Source organism: Taudactylus pleione, unplaced genomic scaffold, assembly GCF_031769625.1.
Source record: "Taudactylus pleione unplaced genomic scaffold, aTauple2 ptg000203l, whole genome shotgun sequence".
Taxonomy (NCBI): Eukaryota; Metazoa; Chordata; class Amphibia; order Anura; family Myobatrachidae; genus Taudactylus; species Taudactylus pleione.
In genome coordinates this window covers 9,255,060-9,278,083 of record NW_028284605.1, presented here as the reverse complement: position 1 = coordinate 9,278,083, position 23,024 = coordinate 9,255,060, and the positions used below count along the sequence as shown (strand labels likewise).

Here is a 23,024-nt window from a genome sequence, read left to right as displayed (position 1 = left end):
GTACCATGGATTTGTGGTCCTGGACAAAACAAATTATTTATGGTCAAAATAATAGACAAAACCAGAGCTGGTGGCAGCCTATCATAAAATAAAGCACATCCCTATATTACAAAAACTCAGAACATGAGATGGTGCTGGGTGTAAAGGACTGAGTATTATATTGCATTTTCACATTAGTTACACCTATTATACCCAGCTCCATCTCATGTTCAGAGTTTTTGTAATATATTATTTGTGAGTGATTTTTTAGGCAGCAGGTTTGCGCACCCGACATTAAGCCATATTTTGTTACAGCAGAAGTACAACCCTGTCCACCAGCACATAACTCACCCTAAGAAGGACAGGTATGCACAATTTACTTCATATAATAATGTTTTCAGAATTTATCAATAAGAATCTTTTGGACTGAAGTGCTGTGAAAAACATTATTATTATCATTTATTTATATGGCGCCACAAGTGTTCCGCAGCGCCTTACAAAGTACAAAAACAAATTGTATACAAGTGACTTACAGAACAATACAATACAGGACATGGATAATATGTATTGCTACATTAGCGACCATATCACCCAGATAAGCAACAGAGCATAAGCAACCAAGTGTTAGGTGCCCTAGTGGTAAGAAGTAAATGACACTATAGTAAGGAGAAGCACAAGAGGGTAGATGGCCCTGCTCGTGAGAGCTTACATTCTAAAAAGTTGGGGGAAGACAAACTGGGTTGACACAGATGGGGACGAAGGAGCATGTAGCAAGGAGTTAGAATAATAGCTGGAAGGCTTTGATGAAGTAGTGGGTCTTGAGAGTCCATTTGAAGGATTGCAAACAGGTGGAGAGTCTGATGCGGAGTGGGAGAGAGTTCCAGAGGTGGGGAGCAGTGCGGGCAAAATCTTGGGAGGCGGGAGTGGGAGGAAGTAATCAGCTGGCATGAAAGGTGGCGTGCATTAGTTGAGCGAAGAGGGCGGAAAGGAGCGTGAAGGGAGATGAGATCAGAGATGTATATGGGAGAAGATTGGGTGAGGGCTTTGTGAGCGAGCGTGAGAACCTTAAATTGGGTTCTAAAAGGGAAGGGGAGCCAGTGGAGACCTTGTAGGAGAGGGGAGGCAGATGTAGAGCGCTTGGAGAGGAAGATAAGCCGTGCAGCAGCATTAAGGATAGACTGGAGAGGAGAGAGATAGGATTTGGGGAGGCCAGATAGGAGGAGGTTACAATAGTCCAATCTGGAGATGACCAGTGAGTGTATGAGGGTTTTAGTAGCATCCTGGGTGAGAGATAGGGTCTGATCTTAGAAATATTTTTGAGATGGAAATGACAGGACTGTGAAAGGTTCTGGATATGTGGTTTGAAGGAGAGGGATGAGTCCAGGATAACTCCAAGACAGCGCACCTTGGGACTAGATGAGATAGTTATTCCATCAATTGATAAAGAAATAGTGGGAAGTGAGGTGATGTGGGAGGGTGGGAAGATGATCAGCTCTTTCTTAGACATATTAAGTTTAAGAAATCGCTGGGACATCCAGGAAGAGACAGTTGGAGATACGAGTCAGAAGAGAGGGGGAGAGATCAGGGGAGGAAAGGTAGATTTGAGTATCATCAGCATAGAGATGATAATGGAGGTCAAAAGAGCTGATGAGTTCACCTAGAGAGGAAGTATAGAGGGAGAATAGGAGAGGACCAAGAACAGAACCTTGGGGAACACCTACTGTAAGAGGCTGTGGAGGGGAAGAGGAGTCGTGAGAGGAAACTGAGAAAGATCGGTCAGAGAGGTAGGATGACAGCCAGGAGAGGGCAGTTTCACGTAGACCAAGGGAGTGAAGGATATTCAGCAGGAGAGGGTGGTCCACAGTGTCAAAAGCAGCAGAGAGATCATGATGATACTCCCTTGGTGCCATGATTCAAGAAAGTTTGAAAACCACTGCTGTACTCAATAGAGTGATTTATGTAGTTGCAACCTGTTTTTCCTGGACTGTCCACCTTAGACATCTTCATATGCCCACCAGCAGCAGCAGCTTTCAGGACATAACTACAATTTTTGTACCAGACCTATTGGTCTCCTAAATGAAGGTGCCCAACAAACTTCTTCTTGGACAGCGCTTGCTCTAAATGTGACTGCATTGACACAGACTTGGCACTGCCACACCATATAAAATGTCTGGAAGGGAATGATTGGATATGGAAACATTGTAGGAATACCGCTTATTTGTTTTCTAGTGAATGAAATAGAAAATTTGGCAACAATAGTCCAGAGACAATCAGTGTTACAACAGTAAGGGGCCCAATTAGGTGCGAATTGCGAGTTTGTTTCATGAAACTCGACGACTTCACACAAATGCGTGCATCCGAGAATTCTCCAATCCAATAAAAAAAACACAGTATTATGGTATAACATACCTCTTGATAATTATTATTCTTCGAGGACCCTAGGGTCCACAGGAATTACCTAGGGATATATAGTTGGACAGTGTCCATTGCACCAAACAGCAAAGCTTTGGAGCTCCCAGCATGCCCTGGTCTTCCTCCCTATATAGTCCACCCCCAGCCACAGGCATTCAGTTCGTAACCAAGCCTTGCGGCAGGAGACAGAGTGAGAAGGAAATGTCATGTACACAGGAAACACTCAACAAGCGAAGAGGGAATCTGACAAAAAAAAACAAAAAACAACTTAGGAACAGATCCCATCTGAGGCCAGGTGAGAGTCAGGGTGGGCACCCTGTGAACCCTATGGACCTCAAAGAAAAATAATCAAAAAGGTATGTTATACCATAATTCTGTATTTCTTTTTCGGGTTCCATAGGGTCTACAGGAATTACCTTGGGATGTCCTAAAGCAGTTCCCTTAGGGATGGGGACGCTCCTGAGCAGATAGGAGAATCCGCCACCCAAAGGAAGCATCCTGGGAGGCATACGTATCAAAAGCATAGAACTTTATGAACGTACTCACGGAAGACCAGGTGGCTGCCTTGCAGAGCTGTTCAGCAGAGGCCGAGTGGAATGTGCTGTCCCCTTGTTAGGAACAGGGGGATCAGCCTGTGTATGGGCCTGAGAAATGGCCATACAGGGCCAGTGAGCCAAGTCTGTTTGCTTGCTGGCCAAACTCTTGTGAAAACCATATAACAGAGAGAGAATCCGATTCCCTGATGGAGCTGGTCTGCTCCCCGTAGATACGAAGAGCTCAAACCCCATCCAGGGAAGCTTCACCTGTAGACAGGACTGAAGACTTAAAGGCCAGGTCTACCATTTCCACATTTATATAAAAACGGGGAAAACAGCCCTTGGGAGGTAGCCCGCCTTGGTACGGAGGACAACTCTATTTTGATGAAACACCAAATATGGAGAGCGATAGGACAGTGCTGCCAAGTCAGACGTGAGCTGAAGAGATGGCCAGGAGAAAACACGTCCTCATAGTCAGCCATCCCAAGTCCACTTTTACCAAGGGTTCAGAGGGATGCGTCTGCAGTGCCCTGAGAACCAGAGACAAATCCCACGGTGCTACCGGTGGGAGAAATGGAGGTTGCAGTCGCAGTACTCCCTGCCTGAATGTTCTACCATCTGGCGCTGAAACCAAAACAGTCAAAGACGAAACTTGGACTCTCAAGGTAGCCAGGCAAATACCGAAGTCTAATTCGGCCTGGAAAAAACCAAAGTACCCTTAATACCTTGAATATCTTAGGGTCATATTTCCTATGGGAACACCAAAGAAAAAAATGACTGCCAAACCCTGTTATAGACGATCAGAAGCAGGCTCCTTGCTCTCAGCCTCATCTGTATCACTGAAGGAGAAAACCCCTTGGCCTTTAAGACGGAAGACTCAAGAGCCAAGCCGTCAAAGCCAGCCGAGGTAAACTCTGGTATAGGCAGGTACCCTGTGTTAGCAGATCCTGCCATAGAGGCAATGGAAATGGACTGTCTATGGATAGATGAGTCGGATCTGAGAACCAATAACTCCTGCCCAGATAGGGGCTATTAGTATGATCCTGCCACCCTTCTGCATTGAATTTTCTAATGACTTGAGAGGAGGGAGATCGAAGGAAACAGGTATGCCAACCTGAAGTTCCATCTCACTGCCAGAGCGTTCACAAAGGCGCTTGACGGGTCTCTTGTCCCGGACCCATACCTGGGGACCTTGTGGGTATGACGTGATGCCATGAGGTCTACTTTTGGTATCCCCCCACCTGTCCACCAGGAGTTGAAACACCTCAGGATGAAGAGCCCATTCTACGGAGTGTCTGCCCTGGTGACCTAGGAAGTCCCCTTCCCAGTTGAGAACACCTGGGAAGAATATTGCAGAGACCGTTGGAAGATGGCATTCTGCCCACAACAGAATCCTTGCCACTTCTTTCATAGCTGCCGGACTTCGTGTGCCTCCTTGATAATTTACGTAGGCCACTGTTCTCGGACTAAATCTGGACAGGCCTGCCCTGTAGAAGGTCCTGTGCCAGTATGAGTGCCTTGAGCACTGCCCGAAGCTCCAATATATTTATTGGCAGGTGACTTTCCTGTATCGTCCCCCTTCCCTGAAAGGGGCGATGACCTGTTACCGCTCCCCATATTTGCAGACTTGCATCCGTGGTGAAGAGTATCCATTCCAGGATCCATAGTGGATGACCCTTGTTCAAATGAGTCGTCTCCAGCCACCAGGCTAGGGAGAGGCGAACCTCTAGGGAGATGCAACCCTTCTGGGATTTGCAGGGACCTGGAGTAGAACGGTGCATAAGCCGCCATGTCGAATGTGGATACCATAGAGCCCAGCATCTGCATAGCCAAGTGGACTGACACGGTTTGCTTGCAAAATAGATTGAGCACACGAGTCTGTAGTGCTACAATCTTGTCTTCTGGTAGACAAATCCTCTGTCCCAGGGAGTCCAGCAGTGCCCCCAAGTGCACCCTCTGCTGAGTTGGAAAAAGTAACGACTTTTTCTCCCAATTGATTACCCAGCCGTGCTCCTGCAAGCAGACAACGGCCATCCGTAGATGACATTGTAACATTTCCTGAGATTGCAATATCAGGAGGTCCTCTAGATATGGCCGTATCCTGACTCCTGAGATGAGCAGTCACTCCATTATCTAGGTAAACCCCCTAAGGGCTGTGCTAGATTGAAGGGTGGAGACTGAACTTGGTAACGTTGCTGATCTACTGCCAGCCTGAGAAAGGCTTGGTGGGATTCAGTCTAGGGCGGTGTGACCCATTGAGTTTTTGACTCAAAAACAAATAATAATAATAATAATAATAATAATAATAATAATAACCCCTTGCCTGTTACATCACAGGGACTATAACTCCTGATCCCCGGAGGGCCCCAATAGACTTCCGGTAGGCCAACGCTCTGCCCGGGTCTACAGGAAGTGTCGTGCCCCACAACCTCTAAGGAGGATGCCTCCAGAACGAGATGGCATAACCCAGAGAGCCAGCTCTCACACCCAAGCATCTGTGATACCAGGCCTGAGTGAGCTGCAAAAGTCGGCCTTCATCCAGGAGGAGGCCCGCCGCTACCGATCTACCTGCCTGCGGAGAGGCTGTAGACAGCGGCCTACTCTGACTAGAGTGAGTAGTAGAATAAATACAACAGGAATTCATGTGGGTCATCTACATAGAAGGACACCAATGCTGTGATCACCTCGTAGTATGAGGCACTGCAGCCGGAGCCTGTGCTTCTGCAGCTTTTTGTCCACTAAGTGCGACAAAATCTGAGACCAAGCGGCCACACAGGTGGCTCTAGTGCTAGTGCAGGTATACTGGAGACAAAGTAGCCGTTACAACAGTACTACACAAAACATCCTAGTTAACAACCTGCTTATACAAGCCAGCAGCACAGGACTTACATGCTCCTTCTTACCTGTACCTTTATACCTGTACAAATGTATAAATGGTATAAGGTATACAGTATAAATGCAATGTGACTTTCATAAAACACCCCACAAAGTGAAGAGGAGACGCACAGTGAAAATATACCTGACAGCTTTGTCACACAGGCAGTGCACACACAGCAGCTAGCGTTCATAGTCACATACAATGCATAAATACGCCTATTTGCTAAAGCAATGTGGACTCTGAATCAACTGACCAGCCCCGAGAGTGGGTTGTGGTAGCATATAGAGTGCGCTATATGCCAAACCCTGAGGGAGAGGTATATAGGGAGACAGACCAAACCTCTGAGACCACTGGCGGGGAGTAGCGGCCGTGGGAGCGCCTTATCTCCCCTAGCTGCGATTTTGACGGCCGGGTACGCTGCACTACAAGGTAATAAGATGTTGACTAGTGTGTTCTAGTGCGTCTTACCACCTGTCCCCGGCAATAAATGATAAGGCCCCGGCCGCCTAAGTGAGGAATTGCAGAGCGTCTTTCACCCGCAGCGGCTTCTGGCGCGTGTCAACAGCAGAGGCAAGGGACTGCTTTGCGCATGATTCCCCGAGAGGAATCCTTACCGGACATCTCCGTTTACCCGACCACAGTCCCGGACCTCAGCATCTTACGGCCGCCAGCCAAGCCGCGCTGAGGCCTGACGAGAACCTCAGGGCACGAAGCAGTCTGGTGTTTCGGCGTCGGCAGAGGTAGATGGAGCAGCAGTAGAGCGTCATTACTGGCGCTAGTACTGCTAAAATCTTGAAGTTTTACAAACTTAAGGTAAACCATAAAATAAAAAGAGCTTAGGACTGCCTAGCAGTCCCGCTGTTATAACAGGTACGTCTTGCCGCGCACCAAACAAAAAAACTGAATGCCTGTGGCTGGGGGCGGGCTATATAGGGAGGAACACATCATCGGCCAGTGTTTAGGGAGGGAGACGCAGATGGAGTAGCGTAATAGATCCAAATTGCTTGGACCAGCGGGGTCCCGTTTGATCTCATATAAATCACTGGAATCTGTGGCAATAGTGGGCAAGACTTATCCGCAGGCTTGCCCACTATTGCCACAGATTCCGGTGATTTATATGTGAACAATCGGGACCCCGTGGATTCAAGTAATTTGGGTCTATTACTCTACTCCATCTGCGTCTCTCTCCCTAAACACCGGCCGATGATGTGTTGCTGCCGCTGACGCAGCTCCATCTTCAACATCAGGTGGATGCATATACATTTCACAGGGAGCGTAATTCACTGAGGTATTGCCCTCCCACAGCTGCTACTCCAGGACAGAGTACTGGGGATCAAGATCTGCAAGGTGGTGAGGTTGATTCACGGTGAGGAGGATGAGCTTGAAAAGCCAGCATTTGGGCTTACTCATCCTTATATTGTATATACCTGGATAAATGTACATGTTATTTCACAAAGTGGATCCCTGCATCTTAAACGGATTTCTAGTCATAGTGGACTTTATAGCTGTTCTTCTTGAGGTTATTTTGACCTATTCTATACTAGTTTTTTATATATTTAAATTATTTTTGGCCATATTAAGTGATGTATTACAAGTAAGGTGTAAAATATATTCTAACAATAATGTTATATTAAATTAATTTGTAACTTTTTACTATAGCGCTCCCTTGTGAGTGTATTTTTTCTGCTGTGTATTTAGTGTTTCCAGAACCTTTTTGGGAGCTGCAATATGGGCAACAATTAATGTATATACATTTTTGCGCCTGATCTAGATATTTAGTTATATCAGTGTTCCAATTTTTCTATATAGGGAGGAGGACCAGGGCATGCTGGGAGCTCCAAAGCTTTGCTGTTTGGTGCAATGGATGCTGTCCAACTATATATCCCAAAGTAATTCCTGTGACCTATGGTACTCGCAGCGGAGGTTTGAGAAACGACTGCCAAATGCAATGTGAGAGATGTGCATGAAAAAAATAATGGGAAGACCCTCCTGGACCCCACCAAAATTGATCATTACAAATTGGTGTACTGCATAATAACAGCACATGTATAAGCTGAGAGCTGACCTTTTGTTTGCAGTCTTGAGAGGCATGAAGGGAGCCAGCATTGGGAGGATGTGCTGATCCTTATAGTGCCATGTGGAGGTTTCTGGGGTACCTCCAAGGTGAGTTAGCTCTCAGCTTATACATGTGCTGTTATCATGCAGTACACCAATTTGTAATTATATGACCCAGAGTGGGTGCTACTATTAAGTAGCAATAATTATTTTGGGGTGAGCGTTTGGGTGTGGGGCCCCAGGAGTTGTTCTGGCTGGACCTTTTTCAGGGCATCACCACTTAATTCACATAGATATTTTTTATCACTTTTCTAATTGTTTGTTTATTATTTATGTCATTTTAATTCTCTCTCATTTCATTAACACTTATTGATTTATCTTTACACATCTATTCTTTACACTTCACTATCACCTTTTTTCCCCTTTGTGTGTGATGCCCTGGGGATGGTCCTTGGCTCGAATTTTTTGGAGTACCTTGCTTCTTGGACTTTAACCCCTTAATGTTAGGGATGCCAGTATAGAGTAGCCTTGACGATGGCCTGGCGCTTATTCATATATTTGCAAATGTATGCAACTAATACCTCTGAATCTCTATTATCATGTAGGATTTAAGTATTTTTTGTTGATTTTGCTGCAGTGTACTGGAGGACAAATCTGTGTTCAGTGTAAACCCCGCCCTTTACAAGCACCTGTGCTATGTCATTGAGCTGATATGAGCGACCACCATACATTTTGTTTGCAGAGTTGGTAACCCCTTTGCTGCTGAAACAGCCTCCACTCTTCTAGGAAGACTTCCACTTGATTTTGGGACATGGCTGCGGGATGCGCACCCATCCAGTCATGAGCATTAGAGAGATTTGGCCCTGATGTTGGGAGGGATAAGGCCTGGCTTGCAGTCAGCGTTTTAATTAATTCCAAAAGGTGTTCAATGCTGGTTAAGGTCAGGGCTCTGTGCAAGTCCTCATCCACACCAAACTAAGCAGATCATTCTGTGATGGACCTCACTTTGTCCATGAGTGCATTGTCATGCTGAACCAGGAAAGGTCCTTCCTCAAACTGTTGCCCCAAAGATGGAAGCACACTTCTCTAGAAAATCAGTTTATGCTACAGTATTAAGATTTCTCTTATGTGTGTCACAACTCACGGATAGAGAATGGATGCTGACCTGTAGTTCGGGATTGACCAGGGACACACCCTCTCCCCCCACAAAGAGGTTTGAAATTAGCTGCATCCGACACAGGTCGTGGCCGTCAGACTAGGTTCCCTAAAACTGGCGCTCACAGAACAGGCGTAGCGTACAATGAAGATGTACAGCGTAGTGGTCAGGCACGGACAAAACCGAATGGACAAGATGGTACCAAAGAGCAGATGTATGCAGGATCAGGAATGAGCAGTAAAATCACGAACAGGAACGCTGGAGTAAGGTTTGGGAGCCTATACTCTGGCATAGGAGTGCTCCCAGGGACTTCCTTAAAAAGACAATGCTTGAATCTGGTGCCTCCTCTGATATCACCTGATGGTGTGTTTGGCCCTTTAAATTCTCACCGGCCGGCACGTGAACCCCCAGGGGAGCCGCGGTCGTCTGCACTCTGATGTTGGATGCCGGGGGCGGAAGCTGGATGACAGTGGTGGGTGCCGGGGACTCCCCGCCCGCTGCTGACCAGAACGGACTTGCCCGTTAAGTGCGTGCCGGTGTCCTGCGCGCTGTGATAACGTGGAACAAAGAGGCTGAGGCCAAACATGGAAAACAGCCCCGACCATTATTCTTCCTCCATAAAAATGTACAGTTGGCAATTCGGCGTTCTCCTGGCATCCAACAAGCCATGAAATGTCAGTGTGCTTTATACAACTCCAGCCGATGTTAGCCATTGTATATGAAGGACTAAAGCTTGTGTGCGGCTCAGCCATGGAAACACAATTCATGAAGCTCCACACAAACAGTTCATGTGCGATCATTGCTTAAAGAAGCAGTTTGCAACTCGGTAGTGAGTGCAGCAACCCAGGACAGATTGGTTGCTGCACGTTTACTCGCTACAGCACTTGGAAGTTTCATTTTGTGAGCTTGTGTGGACTACAGCTTCAATGCAGTCTGCTGTTCCCCGAAGGTTACACTTCACAATAACAGCACCTTCCCAGCTCTCGCAGGGCAAAAAATTGACAGACTTGTTGGGAAGATGGCATCCTATGACTCTGCCTTGCTAAATGTCCCTGAGCTCTTTGACTATGGAAACTGCATGGCATGATTTTATGCACCTGTAAACATTGAGTGTGTCTGAAATGGATAAACACACCAACGTTACATACTTCTGGCCATGTAAGATAAATTCTATAAAAGGTGGTGTGTGGGCTCTAAGCCTGGGCTGGAATATTTAATAAGAAGAATTTAGACTAGAAGGATTGAGAATTGATCATTTCAGACCTCCGGAATAGGTCATCAGTGTTATATATTCCTAGGTTAAGAAAGAAAGATTACTGTGGGAATTTGAAGTGAAAATGATACCTGAGTTATAGACATATCTGTGACATCTTAAAGTTTCAAAACAAATCTAGATGAGGGATTTGGGAATGCCCAGGACACTGGCCACAGGTGTTGTACCAATGGACTATGTTACAAGCAGCTCTACATCTACATTAAATATCCATACAAACCCTATGGTAATTTGAAAAGAACAGTTATCTGATTTATTTTACAACGTTAGATTTGTGCAGTGTGTGGAGTGTTCATACAGTTGATCACACAGTGACAGTATTTTGCCACATGCCGGGAAACTTTCTAGCAAGAGATGTTAGAGATGTTAGAGGTCTCCTTATCAGCAGGGCTTCTTTCTTAGTCATATTCAAATATTTTTTTTTCTACATATCAGTGGACTCGATTCAATTGAATGCAAATTAAATAGCACCGGGTGGGAGCTCCCGGAGTTATTCAACTCAGCGCGCTGTTAAGGATTTCTTCTCGCACCCTTCCAGGGTGCAAGCAGAAATCCGACAAAAGTACAGGCGCGATGCTGTTTTCTGCCCTTAGCGTGGCGGAAACAGCATCGCGTCGGGCAGTTTAGTCGGAGAATGCCCGTTCTCACAACTAAACACCATGTTTAAGGTGCGAGGGGCGGGAGAACGGGCATTCCCCGACCCAACACCACGCTGAGTTAAATAGCTCCTAGAGCTCCCTCCCAGCGCTATTTAATTTGCGTTAAATTGAATGGAGCTCATAGTAATGAAAGTTATGACGCTTTCTATATTTTTAACATTCAATTAGGAGGATACTAAAACTAAACGTGTAAAATTAAAGATACTCACTAAGGTCTTCTGAAAGTTGGGGGAACTCGTAGATATGTTCACATGTGTTTTTACTGCTGGGAATACAGAACCCAAACTCAAAGTCAAAACTTTTCAAAAGCTGATCACGAAAATAATGCCTCTCAATCATTCGGAAGTTATTAATGGGCTTGTCGCCAACTGTAAATTCAACCCTGCAACAATGGAAGAATTTTAGTACAATGGTAAAAAAAAAAAAAAACCACACAACCCCCGCACCCATTTTGCTAAATTATAAGTCAAGCTGTTGATATGTAGTGTACGTTGCACGTAGGTTTTTACTGTGCATAGCTCACTGCTAGCCAAATATGAAAAAGCTTATACTCTTGAAATGAACACAATGCCCAACTATAATCTATTCAGAATTCATTGGAAGGATAATCATGTTGCAACTGATCTCACAGGCCATTTTTATGCTGGAAGTGATCTGGCCACTAGGCCAATATGTGTGGCCAAATTGGATATGGATCAGAAGAATTAGAATGTGCATCAGGCTACAACTTGTGATAGACATTTAAAGAAGAAAACTGGAAATATGCAGTGAGTAACTACGTACTAAGTAAGCTAAAGTGCAGTGTCATACTAAAACATGACAGTACTATGATAATACAGCATTTATAACATCTACCTATCAGTTCCAGAGACAAAGTACAATTACATTTTAAATACTTAAAGGTTTATCTGTTTACTTACGTGGCTCCAACTTGGCGCAGCCGGAGAAAAGCAGGTGTGAATTGATATCGCACAAATCTGCCTGCGTTTGGATCAACATCCTTTTTATCGCCGTGTTCTCGTTCTAAAATAAACAGAAGTGCTCACACACAAAGGCAACATACATTATAAAAATAAAAAACTTTGAAAAACCATCAGTAGATGGAGCTAAAGAAGACATTCAGAAACAGTCCCTTAGTTGCTGGATTGTGTTTTTGTTATTCTTTTAATATCAAAATTTGGTTTTACGGAGATATACTCTTCGTATCAACGCATAATTAATGTTTTACTAATTAAATTACCATGTATAGTGTTGTAGTACAGAGCTCTAGTTTCCTTGCTAACAAAGCTAGTTTTGATGGTTACATAATTTAGCCCATAGGTGGCACTGCTATGTAACTTTATATGTATAATTTAAAATACACATGTAGAAAAGTTGATACGTCCAGAATCCCGACAGCGGGGAATCCGGTGTTCAGAATGCCAACGGCAAAATCCCGACACTTATGAGAATACCGGTGCTGGGATCCCGAAGTAGCGAGGTTAGGGGGGAGGGTGAGGGTTTAGACACTAGGGGGAGGGTTAGGTACTACCTACCCTCCAACATGACCCGTTCCATTAGGTACAGAATGCTCTGCTCCTGGACTTACCACCTAATTATTGATTGTCGCCACCTGTGTTGAACTAGGTGATTGATGAGAAAGGTGTTTCACTTCAGGTGGCTGCAATCATCAATTAAGAAGGAAGTCCAGAAGCAGAGCATTTTGTACCTAATGGAACGGGTCATGTTGGAGGGTCTGGTACTAGGAAGGGGGAGGTTAAGTTTAGGCACCGGGGAGGGAGGGGTAGGGTTAGAGGTTAGGTTAGGGTTACTTTCCTAGAGCAGTCAGGAATGTAACCTGGTCAGGATGCCGGTGTCAAGATTCTGAACATCAGGATTCCAAGCACAGGCATCCCATACCCATCCCGTAGAAAAGAACAAGTAGCTTTGACAACAGTTAGATAGAAGTCTCCTGTTACTACTCTGTCATCTCCTTGTACTTTTAATCTATTTTAAAGAAATGTTGAGCTTTGCCCTTCTGTATTTCCTATAAGTTGAAAGTGGTTATCTTTTTAACACTTAAGAGGGGGCAATTAAATTAAATGTGTTGTAGGAGTGATGTATACCTGTACCGTTGGAACAACATGTGAACGCCAGCAATGGCAACCTACATCATGCATTTTACCTTGCGCCTCTCCCCATCCCACCTCCCACATAGGGGTGCTCAGGAGAATGCAGAAGGTTAGGCTCCTGTATGTAAGGTGATGTGCACATCAAAGAAACACAAAACTGTGCTTAGTATTGGGGCGTGAACAGTTCTAAGCTTATAAACTAGGAGATCTTACAGTCAAGTTCCCATAGACGGGAAGCTCCTATGGGCAGGGCCTCTGTACTCACTTGGTTCTCTCCCTGCATTATCCTGTTCTCCAGTGAGCCCCCACCCACTCAACCGCTCTGACCCGGACAACTAGGCCACTGACTATTATTGGTCACTCCGTTGTATAGTAATCTCCGTTTCATATTTTTTTAAAAATTTTCCCCCTGTACGGTTTCTTTGAATTTATTGTATTATTTGTATGTTTTATTGTAATTATTCATTAAGGTCCTATGGGCACTTTGGGCTCAATCCAATTAAACGCGGGTACGAGTCATCACAACAATGGGCACACTTGACGGCAGCCCGAATTCGCATAAAAGTGCTGGAATGCCAATAGGGCTCCGAGCAAAATTATGCGAATTCGGGCTCGGAGCGGGCCGCATGGAGTGTGAGATGTCATGTCGTTGCCAGCGTTTTAACACTGTGGCAGCGGTAACTTGCACCCTTCGAAATCAGATTGGATTTACCCCTTTGTGCCACCATATAAATAAATGAATGTTGTAATACTAATATTGTTATATGGTGGGGGAGATAGAGGGACTTAAATTATCTCCTCCAGCCATTTTCATTATTTATTTTAATTTTTTTTAAAAAGCAGTGCTGCCTGCACTCCTAAAGCCCGGCTGCTGCAGGGAGTCCACACCAGTCTCCTGCACCAGCGGGGACAATGTAAGTTATTGGAGTGGAAGGGGCTCTACACCCACTACTAGGGAGAAAAGGGGGACCCTTCTACATCCTCCTAAGCAAAGGGGTTAAGTTATCCCTCTGTGCAGGTTATGTGCAAACTCAGTGGCTAGTGGCCTTTACAGACATATTCATGCCATGAGGACACCACTCACAGTGATATCACACACACACCATTTGCTATTAGGCCAGATTCAAAAAGATATTGCGTATTGACATCACACTTGATTAAGATTGTCAACTCTAGAAGGATATACAGGGATTGTGTATGAAAGCCAACACTAGTCAACTAATCGTGGTCTATGGAACCCGAAGTACCAGCACCCCTTGATTAAAAATAAACAGGAGTCTTTGGATTTTTTTTTTAATTCATCCCTTAGTATTCACATTAGACAAATGCAAACATAAAAAAGTAATAATAAAACGAGAGGGAGGTGAAAAATATTACCATTGGCTGTTTAGCATCAGCAGTAGTATTACATCTTAATAAAGCGGCTAAAAACATTAAATCACCAATTGGTATTTTTCACATTTTATTTTCTTACATCATGGAATCAAAATTAATGTTAAAAACAAAATAAACACATTTTCTTAACTAAAAAATAACAAAAAATGAAAAATGTAACAAAAATTCCCAAAATATGAGAGTTAATAAGAGAGCATTTATAGTGATAAATATTTAAGTACTTACCCGCTTGATAAGAAATACCTAATAAAATTTGGTACAGCAAGTAGTTTTCTGAAGTCACCTATTTTTCAAATTATGTCAATATAAAAACCACCTACCTATGAGGGGTCCCACAGAGGGTTAGAACATTTCCAAACAAGAGTTTCATCATGAAAATGAAGGTACATTCAAAAGCAAATCCAGAAAAGTCTATACAGAAGCACTGTTCAGTAGAATAATATACTGTAACAAGACTTCAAAAACTTATGCTGTACATACTAGACGATATGTCGTCTGATCCGGCGGATCGGACCGACATATCGGGTACATTGTCTAGCGTGTACCTGCTGTTTCACTGGCGACGTGTGCTCCAGCGACATCCTCTGTCGGCCATACATGCAAGGCTGACAGGGGATGTACTAGCGGGAGCCATGCTGCCAAATGCAGCATGGCCCGTGCCATCGCTCCGTCGTTGCCCACATCGGCAAGTGTGTATGCACTTGCTGAAGCCGGCTCCCTGTCGGGTGCAGTCGCTGCAGATGTCGGGCTGGGTACACATCGTCTAGTGCAGTGGTGTCAAGCTTGTGACCATCCAGCTGCAATGTAACTACACATTTCAGCATGCACTGCCACAATTTTACTATTAGGGCAGGCTAAAACTGTGGCAGGGCATGCTGGGATATGTACAGATGTGTCCTCATCCATCTAGCCTCTTTGTGCGCTAAACAGCCCTTCTACTCACACCATGTCGTGGCGTGACCTGGTAGTGCCGAGCATCTTCTCGTGAGACGTGAATAAATAGCACAAGCAGCTTCTGCTGATTAAAATTATATGCAGCATGCCTATATTCTGTGAGCGACTGCTGGTGTATCTGCATGTGAAATGCTACGTTACAATGTCAGTAACACTGTAATGTAGCGTTTCATATGCAGATACACACGCAGTCACACACAGCATCGGGGACCGCTACTGGGGGCACTGCATAGGTTGGGGGGGAGGAGAGGATGGCTAGTACTAGGGGCATTATATAAGGGACACTGCATAGGGGGGAGGCAACTGGGGGCACAATATAAGGGGCATTGCATAGGGAGGACTGCTACTGGGGGCACTATATAAGTGGCACTGCAAAGGAACCACTACTGGGGGCACAGTACAGGGGGGGATCACTACAGGGGGCACTGTGTAAGGGGCACTGCTGGGGGCCTTCATAAGGGGGAATCACTACTGGGGGCACTGTATATGGGGCATTACCGGGGGCCTTCATAAGGGGGATTACTACTGGGGATACTGCATCAGGGGCACTGCATAGGGGAGCACAGTATAAGGGTGCACTACTGGGGGAACTGTATAAAGGGCACTACTACATGGCTCACTGCTACTGGGGACATTGCATAAGGGACACTACTACAGTTGGCATTGCAAGAGAGGCACTACTACTCAGGGCATAAAGGTGCATATGTAATGGAAAGGAATGTTCCCAGAGTGACGAGAAAGGGGCGTGTGTCATGTTGACATGCCCCATTTTTCAGTGGCTATGCCCATTTTTTTGAGGCAAGCACAGAAGGGGGGGGGGGTTTGCGGGTCCATTTTTTATTTTGCCCTTGGCTCCTTACACCCTAGCTACGCCACTGGAGAATCAGTCCATGGGATTGTGCTTTATGGGAGGATCGAAAAATAGAAAACGGACTTGAAATCTTTTTGCCAGAAACCACTCCACATACAAAGTGGAGGATGATCCTGTGGTCTTTCAAGACCAGGGGGGTATATTTACAAAGGTTCGATTTTGTTTTCTGTTCGATTTTGTGATTTACTAAAACCCAAATCGAAGGTCAAATCGAACAGAAAAATTTATTTCAAATGAAATCGAATCTCTGAAAAACATCAATGTTTTCCCATAGAGGACTATAGGATCCCTTCATTTACTAACATTCAATTTGCAAATCGAATGAAAAACAAACTCAAAATCAAACCTCAAATGAATAGAAGAGCTTCATGCTTTCGTTTTCAGCATGAGCAGCTCTATTTCACACAGATGATGCATGTATCTTACTGTAAAAAGCTTGTTAAGTGTTAATGTAAAAAAAAAAATGACGTGGGGTCCCCCCCCTAAAAACACAACAACAAGCCCTGACTTTTCATAGCCAGTCCTGGTTGTGTAAGTACAGGGGAAAAATTGCGTAGGGTTCCCCTGCACTTAGCGCAACCACCAACAGGCTCTGATCCGGTCCTGGTTCTGAAATTACAGAATGTGTAGGGTTCCTCTGTAATTTCCACAACCAGTGCTGGACCCTTTCTAGCAGGAGAGTAATGTCACATAGTCAGCCCAGGCCAGGGCAATAAAGGGGTACCCCTCTCCAGGGCACCCCAGGCTATCCCCAGCACCCGTGGGCGGTGAGTGCCGGGTTGATAGTGTAACATGTAATGTAAAAAGATAAGTTTAAACATTGTCTTTACGAGTAGAACTACAGGTCCCAGCAAGCCTCCCCCACATACTGGTACTTGGAGAACCACAAGTACCAGCATGCGGAGCATTAAGGGCCCGTTGGTACCTGTAGTTCACCTGTAAAGAAATGTTTAAATAAAGACAATACACACACACCGTGACAGTATAGGTTTAATAAATATACACATACACACACACTCAACTACATTACTTGAACCGGTTCAATTCTCCCTGTAGGCTTTCTTGGTCTTTGCAAAATTAAAAAATACAAAATACCGACCCACGAACTTGGTATCATCCTTGAAGGATGATACCTTCCGAATGACTGGCTCAGACGCGGCTTTTCCCTTTGTAGTGCTGTGTCTGAGCGTTCATTGGCTGGGAGAGGTCAGCCCCTGCCTCTCTCAGCCAAAGAATGGCTCCCACCATTGAAGTCAATGGTGAGAACCGCAGGCCAACCTTTAGAAACCCTGCGGCTCTCACCATTGACTTCAATGGTGGGAGCCGTTCATTGGCTGAGAGATGCATGTATCTGTGTTAAATCGAACTGCTCATGCTGAAAATTAAAGCATGAAGCAGGTTTAGTCATTTGGGGCTTAGAAGTTCGGTTTGGACACGAACATGCAACATGGAACAGCAAGTCCCTTCTTAAACTGAAACAAGATCGAATTAGAGTTGAAACTCAAAAGTAAAATCCATTATTAGTAAATTTGAGATTTGCCAAGGGATTTTGCTGTTCGAGTTCAATTTCAGAGATTCAAAAATGAATCTCTAATTGAACTTCAGTCAATTTACCCCCAGGAGTGAGTTTTTAGCCTTAACGCTGGGGCACCAGGTTTAGTGCAAGCCCAACACTAGCATAATCTTAACACAATGTAGCATGGTGATCAAAGCCTATTGCCATTGAGACGCTGTTTTACAGACTAAAGACTAATGAGACCTGAGACTTTGGAAAAGATATATGTACTGTACCACCATGACAATGACACCCTCCCCCTCCCAAAAAAAAGTAAGTAAGCCCCTACTACTCCAGGCAGCATCGCCAAGGGTAACAGAGTATAGCTCAGCTGCATTGGCAATATATGACCGATAAATATGTGGTGATATGTAATGGTTTTCATAATTGAAAATTAAAAAGAAAAAAAAAAAAAAAATTCTCATACCGAGTACTAGTCTATGACTGACTGTGGTAAGATAATAGTGTCAGACTGTAATAGATTAACCAAGTATTAAAACCGTGGTGAATAGTTGTCATTAAATTAGTTTTATTTGTTCTTTAGGAAGTTTTTTTTATTTAAAATTATTTTTAATATTAACATATTGGTTTTGATCAGTGGTAAAAAATGCAAAGCTGTTCAATTTTATTCCATGATGTAAGAGACCTAAGGGCCTGATTCAGAATTGTACACAATGGCAATTTTTTTCGCAGTTAAGTCGCACTGCGCATGGATCAAGGTACATTACCGTAGTCGCTCGCAGCGACTTTTTACTCGCAGTGTGATTGACAATCATGAAGCGCTTGTGGGAGATAACAGGGAGTGGCGACAAAGAGGGCACGCGTGTCGCGACCGCTTTCGGAGCGTGTCACAATGCGTCTGTAATCCTGTAGCAGGACAAATTTATTAAACGATCTGTAAACTTGAATAAGTGGCTTCTAGTGGCATTCGTCAAGTTGCTTAGTTTTGGGGGTTTTTTATTGAACAAAAGTTGCGCATTATGCTTAGTGGTTTGCTGAAATAAATGTAAAGGAATCTTTATATATATGTTCTGAGGGCTAGCACTTCTTCGCGTAAACCTGCAAACCATCATTGGTGTGTCACTAACCTGATGCTGGTGGCTTTGTGATCTCAAACAGGACTGTTGCAGATTCCATGTCACGGATTTTAAATCTGGTAAAATCTATCTTGTAAATGTTTTCTTCGGGGGTGCATAAGTAATCTGTAAAGAAGGAGGCAATGGTTATTTTAGTTTTCGGAAGTAGAAAATAATGATTCTTTTTTTTAGATTTTGTGACAAAATGGAAAACTACAGCTTTAGTAAGAGGAGAGAAATAGTTTGAGTCGTTGGCTTTAAGAAGAAAGGCAACAGCTTCCTTTACCGAGCCACAGAATCCATTCAGATATTAGGCCATTAACTAATTAAATAAGTAGGTAATTATTTCAGTGCTTCTAATAATTAGATTCAAGATTGCAATTTCTGTGATGGACTCCCTTATAAAGTGCATTTAGAAGAACATACTTGACGATAACAGAGTACAAAAGTATAAACAAGGAATTGTTCTACATGTGTTCATGCTTTGTAATGTATATAATGTCTGCTGAACTGGGACGGTCTACAGTAGTAATAGGTAGCCGAATACACATTAGGCTGCCCTATAACCTTCAAAAGGGCCGCACATTAACCTTAATCTCAGTAACAAATTCACTAAAAAGATTTAATTCAAAGAAATCAGTAACATATAAGCCAGCATTTATAACCAGCATTACAAACTATACAGATCAAATATGACAAAGACTCTAGGTATTGCAAATGTAAACTCAGAAGGCAAACTGCTGCCCATCACAAGACTATAGGCATATGTTGTGGCGAGGGGGGTTGTATATTGTTATTGTATGCCGTACAGTATGGATTAGGATGGAGAACTAGAATAATCAAGGTGTCACTACATGTAAAAGGACAAATTGTAGTGATATGGAAAAAGGCTTGTGCGTTACCAAGAACAAGGACCACACAATTATAATTGCAGAGCCCAGATCCAAGCTACCCCGTAAACACCTTATATTTTTATAAACTAAGGTTTTATTTTTATTTAAAGTGTGATACAGAAAAAAACATGTACTAGAACATAATGCAAAATAACTAACATTTCCTCCATGTTCATTAGCAAAGTTATTCTCCCTGACATACTGCACAGAGCTGTACATTGAGAGGGTCCTGATACAAACAAATTACATACAATGACATGAAACAAAGCCAAAGGTGGTACTGCCCATATTGCAATATATGTAGACAGGTGGGGAACACAAATACATAAAAGTGAGGGAATAACAATTGTAACTTGGTCCGAATTGTGTTTGGCTGCTGTGAGGCAAAAGCGTGATCAGCCACCAATAACAAAGCAGCCATTGGCCACTGCCATTCTGTGCAGCTATCGGTAATGTGGTAAGGGAGCAATGAGGAGAGACAGGGAGTAGAGAAATGAAAGAGGAACAAGTCATAGCTGAAATCTTAGGAATGTTAACTGCTGGCAACCATGACATTCGGTTATCTCAGCACCACCACCACCTTCCTCTTCGGGTTCTGGAAAAAGTTTTGCTATTGTGCTTCATGTGCATATCCTGTGTGTTATAAGGAATTACACAGTAACCTGCAGCCACGTGTTTATATGGGATGTAGTCAAAAGGTTGACAATGACAAGGTTGACATTCACATTGACACCACAAGTCGACAGCAATGGCGACATTTTCAGAATGTCAATATTAGGGGTAGGCTGCGGTCTGGAGGGTTAGGGATTTGGCTGGGGGAGAAATAGGGGTCTATGTACTATTTACTAAGCCTTGGATGGGGATAAAGTGGACGAAGATAAAGTGTCAACCAACTAACTACTGTCATTTTTCGAACTCAGCCTGTGACATGGCAGTTAGGAGCTGATTGGGTAGTACTTTATCTCCATCCAAGGCTTAGGAAATAGACACCTAAGCCTTGGAGAGGTATAAAAGAAGATGGAGATAAAGTACCAACCAATCAGCTCTGGCCATTTTTCAAACACAGCCTGTACTGTGACAGTTAGGAACAGATTGGTTGGTACTATATCTTTCTGCAATGCTTAGTACATAAACCCCTATGTCACCTGAACGCCGGAGTGGTGTTTACTGACTTATGACATAATGTCCCCATATTATCAGTTTTAAGGAGAGTTGTAAGGTGGTTGCGCAGAGTGTCAAGTCCATCATATTACATACTGTAACAAGGTGGTCAATTGTACAGAACTGACTGCTTTTTCAATCTCCCGAGGATCCATCTCTGCAGGATTTAGGACAGGGTTAAATTAAAAAAAAAATAAGTTGCCATGGTGACTTGGAAATGCAATCTGACAACCAGAGACCTGAGAAATAAGCACCTTAATGAAAGCATTTCACCTGCTGGCTACATAACCTAACTCCCAGATCTGTAGCAGTAGTCATGATTGAATATCAAGTGAATGCCCCCCTCTGATATGTGCAAGGCATCCATCCTCTGCTACTCTTGGCTAGCCACACAGAACAAGATGCAGAGCAGCACCAATATTCATTGTATTATCCATTTTAAGTATAACAATGGCCAAGAGTGACCCAAATCTGAATAGAAGCAGTTCCTGCAAGCTTATGGAGTGGAGAGGACACCAGCAGTCATGCCCACAGAGTGGGGGATACATAGTATGTATAGTGTTACAAGCAGTTGTATGCGGGTAGCATATGCTGTCCAAACACGAACCTAAATTTGTGCACCACAAGTATTTTATAAATAATATATGCAGTCTCCAAACGTTTGTAAAAAGCGGTCAAGGTTTTATTTAAGGATGTATGAAAAATATCTGCTCATTCTCAGGCAGGTCACTGATTTTGTGGCCATATATCCCAAAGTATACTGTCATTTTGGTTAGTTTCCCATGTGTCATTGTTTTAAGGCTGTCCCAGTCTGACAATTTCTTTAAAACCTTGAAAGTTGCATTTGCGCCCAATAAGCTTTAAAAGTAAGATGTCACAACAAGAACCTCCTGGGCATGTAAGATACAGGTGTGAAAGGATTAAATCAAGACAAATCCACCTGATCGGATCTGCTTTTATTAATTGGGGGGGGAGGGTTGGCATTTGATCTCTGGTATGATTTTATCGATTGGGGGCAGTGGGTGTCCAATCGTTGCTTTTTCCAGGGTCTACAATGCTGTTAAGACTGCCCTGTGGGAGGAGTCTCTAAACAATTGGCTGGCAGATTAGTTGGTGATATGTGAAATATTTTTCTGTCAGTTAGGTGCTCAGTTAAAACAAATGACACCAGGATTTTCTCGCTGCGCTGTAAATAAGTTGGTAGAGTAACATACAGACTGCACAAACAGTTGTTACATTACAAAAGACTAAGCACACCCTGGTCTAATACTTGACATTGAATCTAATAATGCTAGCAATAAAGGAAGCATAAGAAAACTAGCACTGCCCTATTAGGATCACGTCTAATATATAAAATTATATTAAAAATATAAAAATTACAACCTATTCCCTTTTTTCCAGCCCCTGTAACAGTGACAGACCTTGTGCAATCTCTTTACTACGGGCAGAAGTAGATCAGAGAACACATTTCAGTTTGGACTAAAGAAAAAATGTCCGAAGTCACTAATTATATATTTGTTCCTAGCTATGGTCATATTGCCATATAATGCACATGTAATTAAAACATGTTTAACCCCTTCACTGCCAAGGACCAGTGGGACTCATCCTAAGCATTTCAGGGGTTATATAATAAGGGGGGGATTTAGAGTTGATGTCACTCAGACCTGTGAGGAGACAGATCTTAATGAAATCATTACATCAAACCAGTGATGATGTCATTAAGCCCTACACCTTCCAGGATAAATATTGCTGAATCTTGTAATACACAAAAAATAGTGGAGAGAGCATTAACAGTGCTCTATCTCCCCCGTTACAGGCACCCACAGGCTATGTGGTACTTTAGTTTGAAGGAACGGAGTCTCCTCTGAGAAGCTATTTTCTGGTGCGAATATATGTCTAGCTATCATCGTATTCCTACACAGTTTGTGCGTTTCATTCAAACATGTAAAAAAAGAAAAATAAATAAAAAGGGAAAGATGAATAACCATTTTCGAGTGCAGATTTTATTATGAAGACCTGCATGTTAATCTAGATGTTTTGGAAAGGTGGATTAATGCTGA

The 23,024-nt window shown here is 43.6% G+C and overlaps 1 protein-coding gene across 1 annotated transcript in view; it reads right to left on the bottom strand.

The window, feature by feature from the left end:
* UNC119 (unc-119 lipid binding chaperone) overlaps positions 1-23,024 on the bottom strand; it is an 84,977-nt gene that overhangs the window by 6,760 nt on the left and 55,193 nt on the right. Inside the window, exons 2-4 of the mRNA XM_088477784.1 lie at positions 18,923-19,036; positions 11,869-11,971; positions 11,158-11,330 (exon numbers count right to left, since the gene is read on the bottom strand). Coding sequence (XP_088333910.1) covers positions 11,158-11,330; positions 11,869-11,971; positions 18,923-19,036 — 390 coding nt within the window. The remainder of the gene's footprint in view (positions 1-11,157; positions 11,331-11,868; positions 11,972-18,922; positions 19,037-23,024) is intronic.